Below are 10,917 nucleotides of genomic sequence, written 5' to 3'. Positions count from 1 at the left end.
AAATCTCGCGACAACTTCATACTGACTTCTTACGACTCAGCTCTATGGAACGATCTGGAAACAAAAGAAGGCTAACATTTCCTAAATGCCCTATAGCTTCTCAATTATAAATGTGGCTCGCAACACACCCATAAGTGAGACTATACTAGGAACGACTTTGTAGACTCCCTAGGACACGAACTGCTCTAATACCACTTTATCACGTCCCAAACCTGGGGAGGCGTGGCTGGCACCCGGTGCCGTAGTGGCCCGAGCGAACCACTCTGTAACTCATTCATTCCTTTTATAACTATCATGAACCAATATGGCCACAACTCGTAATGTACAATTGTAAGTGGGAAAATGTTATATCAATGAACCATCGTTCATACAACATGAATACGTATGGACCGTTGTTACGATCCTAAATCCGGATCCGGCCATGATGGCGCCTCTCATGAAGACAAGGCCAGCCGACACATTCCCACTTCATTTTAAGCAATTAAAATAATAGGTATTAAGTCTTAAACATATAAAATCCCAAAATAAGCAATAAACAGTACAATTTGCGGAAATATAACCAACACAACCCGACATTGGGGTGTCACCAGTCATGAGCGTCTACCAATATACTACAAGTCTGAAAAGTCTACACAACTATTATAGAATCACTGAAAAGAGAGAAGAAACGAGATAGGAAGGGGGAAGCATAGGACTGCGAACGCCGAGCAGCTACCTTGTGAACTCTGAAATCTGCTGGGAGCTGTAACGACCCGGCCGGTCATTTTGAGATTTTACACTTTGCTCGCCAGTTCTCGGGCACGACTAGCCCCGTGTGATGTATTATGACTTATATGAATTGTCGGTTTTGGTTTTTCAGGGTAATAAGGATGAATTTGGAAGAACAGTCCTCAATTTGAAGTTTAAAATTTGAACGGTTTGACCAAGATGTGACTTGTTAGTATATGATCTCAGATCAGAATTTTTACGATTTGGTTAGCTCCGTTAGGTAATTTGGGATTTAGGAGCATGATCATAATGTGTTTTGGAGGTCCGTGGAAGGTTTAGGCTTGAATTGGCGAAATTGGGATTTTGGCGTTTTCCGGTTGATAGGTGAGATTTTGACATAGTGGTCAGAATAGAATTCCGAAAGTTGCATTAGGTCCATTGTATCATTTGGGATGTGTGTGCAAAATTTCAGGTCATTCGGACGTGGTTTAGTAGACTTTTTGATCAAAAGCGGAATTCGGAAGATTTTGGAACCTTAGGCTTGAATTCGATGTGATTTGATGAATTCGATGTTGTTTGAGGTGTTTCGAAGATTGGCATAAGTTTGGGTAGTAGTATATGACTAGTTTGTGCTTTTGGTTAAGGTCCTAGGGGCCTCGGGGTAATTTCAGATGGTTGGCGGAAGGTTTGAAGTTGAGTTGGGACAACTGAGGCATTTTAGCTGCTGTCATAACCGCACTTGCGGTTGGAAGGCTGCAGGTGCGATGCTCGCAGAAGCGGAAGATAGACGTAGATGCGACCAAGATGAAGTTCTTCAGGAACCATAGAAGCGGTGAAGAGGGCGCACATGCGGTAGCGCAGGTGCGAATTTTTAACCACAGATGCGGAAATGGCCAGTTAAGTGAAAAACCGCAGATGCGGTGGATTAGCCGCAAAAGTGGGACAGCAGGAGCGGTAAAAGGGCCGCAGGTGCAAAAATGCCTGGGTCAGAAAAATAAAAGGTCCCCTTCGCGATTTTGAGTGGATTTTCACCATATTTCATTCGGGAGAAAGCTTTAGAGAGCTAATTGAAGAGGTAATCAAAGGATAATCTTGTGGAGGTAAGATTTTGACTTCATAACTCGTTTATATGTGATTAAAGGCCTAATTAATGGTGAAATTTTGGGAAAAATCAGTGCAAAATCGGTAACTAGGGCTTGAGATTAAGAGACCTTTGAATGGGAATTTGAGGGGCCATTTGAGGTCCGATTTTAATGTTCTTGACATGTATAGACTTGTGGGAGGATGGGGATTCTATTGATGTAATTTTTGTCGTGTTCCGAGGTGTGGGCCCGGGGGCCGGGTTTGAACAATTTCGAGATTTATATTGTAAATTGATTATTTTCGCATGGGCCTCGTTCCCTTAGCATATTTTGACGTCGTGATTCCGATGTGGATAGATTCGACGCGAGTTGAGTCGGATTCGAGGAGCAAAGGCATTGCGGGCCTGAGTTTGGACCGGATCGAGATGAGTAATGATTGTAAATGTTGTCCTGAGGGTATAAAACCCCGGATTGCACATCGTTGTGCTATATTGAGGTGACACACACGCTAGATACGAGCGTGGGGTCGTGCACCGTTGGGGATTGTGACTTAGTCCATCTTGAATGATTGTTCTACAACGTATTTGATTGAAAACTATTTATTATCATCATGTTTTGGGCTGAATGCAATATTTGGGCCTCGTGCCAACTATTTGAACCCTTAGGGGATTTTTACTGATATTTCCTCACTATTTTTGACTTTATACTTGAACTCAGTCATGCTATATTCTACTGTTTTCATAACTCTGCCATGTTTACTCTATTTTAACACCTAATTAATTTTTTAAATAATATTTTGGGCTGAGCATCATGTTTTACTGTTGCCCGAGTGGCTTGTGAGATTCTTAATGAGTAAGGCCGAGGGCCTATGTTGTGAGGAAACACTGATTATGATTATGAGGCCGATGGCCTGAGATTTGTACGCCACGAGGTGGCTTGTCGATATGAGGCCGAGAACCTAGTGATGATGCCACGAGATGACTTGATATTGCACTTGGGCCGTAAGGGGCCCCTTTAAGACTTTGCACACCCCCAGTGAGCGCGGGTGTAAGCACGTGATTTTTGCTTCACGGACGATCGCTCCAAAAGAAAATAAAAAATAGTGACAAATGGCTTCGCTGCACAATTTTTCGATCTTTCCGTAACATATGTTGTTGGTCATTTGTGTGTCTGCCCATTTTGCATCCAGTCACTATCAAACAAAAATACAAAACTATGTGTCGGTAAAAGAAAATTCAAAAAAATATATATATGTGTGCATCGTCCGTTCTAGGCTTTTAGCTAACTTACTTAAATATTTTTGTGATAATTGTGTTAAAATGTTGCATTGTTGCTTAGTTTTAATTTCGTTATTTTATTATTTGTTATTTTTATTTTTGTTTTTGTTTTAAAAGAAAAGTGAAATTAGAAAACAAAAAGTGAAAGAAATTGGTTTGGGCCAAAAGAAATTAAACAAAAATAATAGGCCCAACCAGCACTCAGACCCAGTCCAAGTCCGGCTGCCCAGGCCTCTTCTGAAACGACGCCGTTTCAGGCAAATCAATCTGGGCCGTTCAAACTCTCGATCCAACGGCTCAGGACCTCTATCAGTAACCCGCTTCAAAACCCGACCCAGGAACCAATCCGATCCAACCCCTCACTTAAACCAAACGACCCCGTTTAACTACCAAACGACCCCGTCTCATTTCTCAGCATCAGATCCAAGCCGTTGAGATCATCTGATCTAACGGCTCAGATCCAATCAACCTCCCCATATATAAACTCAGCCCCTTTACCCCGCACCCCTATCCGAACCCCCCTTCAGTCATCTCCTTCCCCGAACCCTGAAACCCCCAAACCCTAACGCCGCCCTAGTTTCCCTTCCACCAAAACCCGGCGGCATGAACGCCGGTGGCCACCTCCCGAACACCCTAAGACCCCCTCACTCTCCTGAACATGGATCTGTTACTCCCTAGCCTCGAATCACTTTCGTTCGTCTCGAATCTTCATTTGAAGATTTGAGTCGAACCCGGATCTATGCCAAACCACCCCATCTTCATACCAGACACCCCCCTGACCTTCCTCGTGACCAAACCAAGCTTGGTTTGGTCCGAATCTACCCACAACTCCTTAAAAATCAGATCTGGAAATCCAGACCTTAGGACACATGCACCTGGGGAACCCGGCCAGTCTTGACAAGGGTTTGAGGTCTAATAGACCTTAATCAAGGTGTTCTCATGTGAGAACACCCTGATTAAAGTTTGTTCGGCCTCAAGGGTTCGAAGTTGAATCAGAATTTGGGTCATTTTTGATTTCAAACCTTTTTGGTAAGTTTTTCTTTCTTTTGTTTTAGTTCTAATTAAGCTGTCAGCATGTTCTGTTGTGTTTGTTTGTTATGTTGTTATTTTTATTTCGGATTTCTTCCATCTCTGTTAAAGGCCTTTTATTTGGTCGATTGTCTTCTGTTTGTTCTGAATACACTCTGTGATAAACATGATCGTCAGTTAGATTAATCGTCAAATGAACTAATTCATATAGGCCCAGTAATTTAACAAAAGTTGTCTGATACCCCTTAGGTCCCTGAACGTATTGTTTATACGAGCGACTGATTATTACCTGCTATAATTAGTATAGTCGACTCGATAAATGTCGTCGATTAGTTTTCTATAACTAATGAATCGAATGAGCTAATAATGTCGCATGACTAATGAGCCTGTATTGTTATTTGAATGTTGGGCATTACCCATGAATGGTAGTTTGTAACTACATTGTAAACAATTAGAGGCCAGGTTGGGGCAGTTCTGAAATCGAATGTTCAAAGCCCAAAGTGCCCTGATGCTGCAATAGGCAGGGCAGTAATAATCCAGGGTTAACAAGGGCATTCTGGGGTATTGAAAAAGACAGAAAGATTAGTATAAATGGGCTGACAAGTAGGGTACTAATTTAGGATTAAACTAATACCAATGGGGAACAAGACACAAGGGTATGGGGCTTAAATTGAATAATAAAAGGATGCCCATAACTCCTGATTAAACAAAACCAGGCGTGGGGAACAAAAGGGGCTGGCACCAAAGATGCTTAGGCATGGGCTTTAACAGGGTATGTGCAGGCTGCAAGTTGCAGCATGAGGGCAGCCTAGCTCTTCAACAGGGTATGTTGATGCTCTTCAAATGGCATTCCCTATGCCTATTCTTTCCCTGGTAAGTTCATGTCTTTTTTTTTTTCTTTCTTAATTCACCTTTGAAAACAACTCCTCCTTTAATATTACACTACTAATGAAAACTTTCTTTTACACTATCATAAACTTTTCTTCTACACTATCGTCTATATAATTTAAATCCAATTTTTAACGTGTTTACTTTTTTATCTTTTTTTTTAAACATGTTCGTATTATCATCATTTCTTAGTGTAATTTCTGAGTCAGTTTTATGAATGGACACTAAACTCACTTTATTGTACTAAAGTTATTAAATTATATTTTTTGTTACGAAAAAATTAATCACCTTACAAAAATACCACAAAAGTTATTAAATTACTTTTTATAACAAAAACGATACTCAACTTTTGCCTAATATCATAGAAGGTCATTAGGAGGAAATAAAAGAGACATTTTATATGATACATAAGCAAAGTTATAGTGAATTTTGTGTTACATAAAAATTATTTAGTGACTTTCTGTGATATTTAGGCAAAATTGAGCGAACAGATTAGTGACTTTGGCGCAATAAAATGAATGTTAGAGTAAACATCTATGAAATTATCCCTGCAATTTTATAACATGCACGTTAATATTTAGGCAGTAGGACAAAAGTTAGATGCTTCTCGTTTCCAAGTACAGCTTCATATCTGATAACTTTGGTTTTATCATCGATCCTTTCTTGTTATTAACTTCTATCACCCAATTGCACTTCCAACTGGAAAACCCCCTTTTTAATGCTATTATTATTTCGTAGGAGTATTATTTAAAGGCAACCACTGCTCCATGGCCCGTCTATATTTTTCTTTAAAAAAAACAGAAATTATTAGGTAATGGGACAAAGACAGAAAGAGCACATAAAACAAGTTGCTTAAAATATTTTCCTATCCAACAAATCGGTAATTATTATGCCTTTACACAATATTGGTAGTCATGACTCGGGATGACATGTTGGTGATGTTTAAAAATAATCGAGAAGTAAAACGTGAAAATTCTTGTAGCTTGTTACTTGAATACTATACTTCATTAATACATTTGCTTTTTTCTAGCGAAATTAAAAAATATATATATATATATATATATATATATGTGGACGTTATAATGAATTTTTACATTATTAAACATGTATCAGTAACTTGTCTTATTTTTATATTATTATCTCACTTATTACCTGCTGTTCCTATAGATATATATATATAAACTAAAGCAATAACATGGAAATTAATGTTGGTATTGCTAAACAGATGAAGATGGTACTACCACAATCTAAGTGGGCAAGAGAGTATTGCGCTGCTTTCACCACAGTCTTCTTCGCTTGGCTAGTGGGACCCTGTGAGGTACGCTCTGAAATATTCCTAATTTCCAAGACATTAATTATTTGTGAAAGGAACCTTGTTAGAAGGTGACAAATTGAAAATAAATACTAAATATTGTGCATATGGAATGGAATAACTATTAAACTAGTGATAACAATGGCAATAACAACGAACAAAAATGAAACAACCACAGGGCCTTAAAAGCTCACAGTAACACACGTGCACATATGTTTGCCACTAGGGGTGTACAAAGGAAACCAACAAATCACACTAATCCGATAATCCGAGTCAAATCGAGAAAAAAAATCCGGCTATGGTTTGGTGTTGGAAAAAAAACCCGACCATAATTGATTTGATTTGGTTTTAACTAAAGAAAGTCAAACCGAAATCAAACCAATCCGATATTACATATATAGAAATTTTAGATATATTTAATATATAAATATACTTATTGTGATGTAATTTATAAATATTTCTTAAAATTTTTCATAATTTTATCTTGTAAGGTATTATTTCAAGGGTGGACTTAGAGCTTTTGAATGCTCCAATAATTTTTATAGCCATTAATATTAGTAAATTAAATAATGCTAACAAAAGTCCCAACCAAAATCAAATCAATACTAATGCTAACAAAAGATATTCAATTCAATATTACGAATGAGAATGTATTGAATATCTATTTTTTGTTTTGCAATAATTTAGATAAAAATGCATAACCTATTTTATTTTTCTTTAGCGTTTAATCATGTAATTAATACTCCTTCATTAGTCTATTTATTTTAACATGACTTAGTACTTTTAGATTATGTTTATTTTTATTATGGCTTTTTAATTAGCAATATTTATATTACATAATTTTATTGTCTTTATTGTTGAATATTTTAGGATAATGCCATGACACATCTCATATTTTGTATTATTTTCTTGGAAAATACTTTATATAGTTGTATCTTACTAGGATTAAAGAAATATTTTGAGCATACATTATATGTTTTGTTCTACGAAAATTTTATCGGGAAAAAAAATCTCGAAAAACCCGAAAACCCGAGTTTTATTGGTTGGTTTGGTCTTTAGATTTAATAACCCGATACAATTGGTTTGGTTTGGTAATTGTAAAATTTGAACCAACCCGGCCTATGTACTCCCTTATTTGCCACAATGCTGTGCAAGTCAAATGGAAGTAACCATCACGGGCGGAGTTACAATATTAGGTACGGGTTCAACAAATTCAATAACTTTTGCTTTAATCTTGTATTTGTTTAAGAAATGTATTAAATATGTATAAATTACCCGATAAATAATATCTATTAAATATGTATTTGATCTAATAACCCCGCTGAATAAGAGGCGAAACAATCTCCTCTTCTTCCTTCATCACTCTATGGGTGTGTTTGGTATAACGGAAAATATTTTCCGTGGAAAATATTTTCTTGGAAAATAAGTAGTAGTCTTATTCATTTTCCGGTGTATGGTACGCAAATTAAGGAAAATGACTTTTCAAGAGTATTTATAAATAATTTAGATATAATAAACATGAAGGCATAAACTTTCAAATCAATAACCTTCCGAACCCACAAATTTCATAAATTTTTGAACTGTTAAACTTTCGAAACCGCGAAAATTCGAACCCGTAAACTTTATAATTTCTAAACCCGTAAACTTCCAAACACATAAACCTCCGAACTCATAACTTTGGAACTTGTAAATTTTTGAATCTTTAAACCGATAAATAAAATAACTAAAACTGAAAAATATATTTAAAAATATTTTTTTTCGGGGGGGGGGGGGGCAAGTGAGGGGGTTGGAACGAAAAAACAGAAATTTAAAATTGCAAAAAAAAAAATATTAGGTAAAAAAATTAATTTTTTTTGCTGGAGGTGGGGTGGGATAGAAGGGTAGTAGGGTGGGTGGTAACGGAAAAACTGAAATTTGAAAAACAAAAAAACCTTTTTTGGAGAGAGGAGGTAGAGTGGGTTGGTGAGGGTGGGGAAGGTTGGGAAGGAGTTTTGGAAAATATTTTCCCTTCTTTTGATAAGGAAAATATTTTCCTTCAATTGAAGGAAAATGAGTTCATAAGGAAAATATTTTCAAAAACATTTAACCCAACCAAATATGGAAAAATTGGAAAATATTTTCCGGAAAATATTTTTCTTCATATCAAACACACCTTATATCTGCAGCCCTTTTCTTGGTGTAGGCGAGACAAAGTTTTTTTTAGTCTTCTGCGAACCCAATAACTAAAATGAACGCTAGCAATGAATTTATTAGCAAGTTCAGAACTCATAAACTTCAAATTCTGGCTCATGTATTACCAAGATTTCTTAATCATTCTCTTATGCTTCAAGGTGAAAGAGTCAGAGTTTAAAGGGAGAAAGGAAAACACAGTGGTCCACATAAAAAAATGCAGGTATTTATCTATTTCTCTGTCCATTCTTTGAGATTGTCTATTGTTATGGTGATGGTATATGAATTCACTATTTGTTTCAACAAACATAAGTATTCTATAGTAATTCCCAAACCTCTTTCCATTATTCACAAATGAAATACTTTGTAGGTTTCTGGAGGAAACGAATTGTGTGGGGATGTGCACTAACCTATGCAAGATGCCTTCTCAATTGTTCATCAAGGATACATTAGGAATGCCAGTGAACATGGTACCAAGTAAGTATACCAAATGATAACACGTAGTTGTACTTTCTTTAAAAACAAATCATTATATACCCATGTATAATATGCACCATATTAAAGTATTGCAAGAAGTTCAACAGCATTACTTCATCAAGAATATTGAGAACATTTGGTATAATTTTCCATAGTTGATGTAAATATACTATAATCATATTAGATCATTTAGGCAAGCATAAGACATAATTCATTGCCCTAAAAGAGCAGCCCGATGCACAAAGTATCTCGCATTCACGTAGCGTTCGAAGAAGGGCTATATCGCGAGGGGTGTGATGTAGGCAGTCTGGCAGATTCCACTGCTTGAACCCGTGACCTATAAATCATACAGAAATAACTTTATCATTACTCCAAGACTCCCGTTCACATAATAAAATATTGACTTCTTGCCTCCTCTAAGAATAAGTTTAAACCACCTTAACCAATTGAAAAAGTAATAGTATCTGCACTAGAACTTGGAGACTTTGCATATCACTTCAATGGGAGGCCCCACCTTGATGCCACTAAAGGTGCAATTCTAAAAAAGTATCATCATAGTGCTGTTGAAAATTGTAGCAAATAGCAGACAATAATTTGTAATTTTTAGGTCAACAAGAATCCAACGTGAGGGTTATCATAAATTGACTAGTTTTACATTAACCGTTAATCTACTATGATTCTTCTCCGCCCTCCTATATTCGGGCTTGAGACTAGCAATGTGTGCAAACTCGCACAAACGGACTTAGATGGATTGACATGGACAGTGGGAATTCAATAATAGATTCCAACGTGCTTAGAAGTTGAGGCATAGTTGTTGTAGTTTATGCCAACAAGAATCCAACCGAGGCAAAGGAGGGAGGAGGAAGAAGAGGAGAAAATTTTGAATGATACTGTTTCCTGATAGTCTGTCCACTAATTGGACTTGTCTCACAATGCTAAGTGATTCCTTTTTCAAATTTAGGAAAGTAATAGTTGATGCACTTCCCATCCCCACATCCAATCATTTTTCCATGACCTACACTAATAAAAGAGCCAAATTCTACATATAACAGATGTTGACACCTTTGGTTAATTTGCAGACTTTGATGATATGAGCTGTGAGATGATATTTGGGCAGGATCCTCCTCAACCAGATACAGATCCAGCATTTGTGCAGCCATGCTACAAACTATGTAACTACTTTTTCAACTACCATAGTTGCAAATTTCTATTAACAGATTCAAATCTATGCCCTTCTTCTCTTTAGCTAGAGCTTATCTGAACTTTCTTATTTATCCCCAACGCAAGCTGACATTTCAGGAAAACAAATAAAAATATCATGGATAGCGGGTGTGCCAGATATGTTACTTATGTTTTTTGCTACAAAATTCGTGCAGGCAAACTTAGCAATAAACACCAAAGGGATTGCAACAGTCAAGTGAAAAGGAAAGATGAGGAGATTTCATAACGCCGTTCATATATCCTTTCAATTTACTTTCATTTGAAAGCTGTTATACTTAAAAGAATGAGTAGCATATGAAAACATCGGTAACTGGAAGAGGTGTCAACGTACAGGAACCAATAAGCATACACATACATGTATTACCAGATAAATTTCTGAATATTGTTTGAAATTATTCGATTGCATGTATGAATTTGTCTTCAGAAAGTAGACCAAAATCTAAAGAAATAAGAAAACTGCAGCTATATGTTTCAACTTCTGGTCAAGTGAAAACAGATCGAGTACTCAGGGGAAACTATAACATAAGAATATTAGGAAAAGAAGAAGAAAACTGTAAGCTCAGAAACTTAGATATCCAACAAACCGTGCTGATTATTGCTCCACATAAACTAGAGTACTAGACTAGATATTTATATGAACCCAAACAAACGTCATAAGGGCTAATTACATTGTCACAAAATTATTTCGAGCTGCCATTTCTTAGTAGCAGTATGACAATCAGAAATGAACATATATGGTAATGAAGAACCAAAG

General features: G+C 36.7%; 1 protein-coding gene across 1 annotated transcript; it reads left to right on the top strand.

The window, feature by feature from the left end:
* Nucleotides 1-4,863: 4,863 nt before the first annotated feature.
* LOC138876998 (beta-carotene isomerase D27, chloroplastic-like) lies at nucleotides 4,864-10,572 on the top strand. The gene is made up of 6 exons (XM_070156340.1): nucleotides 4,864-4,969; nucleotides 6,210-6,302; nucleotides 8,627-8,688; nucleotides 8,836-8,942; nucleotides 10,022-10,114; nucleotides 10,319-10,572. Exons 1-6 carry the CDS (start codon nucleotides 4,940-4,942, stop codon nucleotides 10,387-10,389), a joined length of 456 nt encoding a protein of 151 aa, XP_070012441.1. The 5' UTR covers nucleotides 4,864-4,939; the 3' UTR covers nucleotides 10,390-10,572.
* Nucleotides 10,573-10,917: the final 345 nt, after the last annotated feature.

Source organism: Nicotiana sylvestris, chromosome 9 (assembly GCF_000393655.2).
Source record: "Nicotiana sylvestris chromosome 9, ASM39365v2, whole genome shotgun sequence".
Taxonomy (NCBI): Eukaryota; Viridiplantae; Streptophyta; class Magnoliopsida; order Solanales; family Solanaceae; genus Nicotiana; species Nicotiana sylvestris.
This window is presented reverse-complemented; position numbering and strand designations above follow the sequence as displayed.

What these genes read in the sequence shown, in the direction of transcription:
- LOC138876998 (XM_070156340.1), top strand. Translation starts at nt 4,940, where the DNA reads ATGGCATTCCCTATGCCTATTCTTTCCCTG. An exon ending in GTCCACATAAAAAAATGCAG is followed by an intron (nt 8,689 to 8,835) that starts GTATTTATCTAT and finishes AATACTTTGTAG; the next exon opens with GTTTCTGGAGGAAACGAATT. An exon ending in GCAGCCATGCTACAAACTAT is followed by an intron (nt 10,115 to 10,318) that starts GTAACTACTTTT and finishes AAATTCGTGCAG; the next exon opens with GCAAACTTAGCAATAAACAC.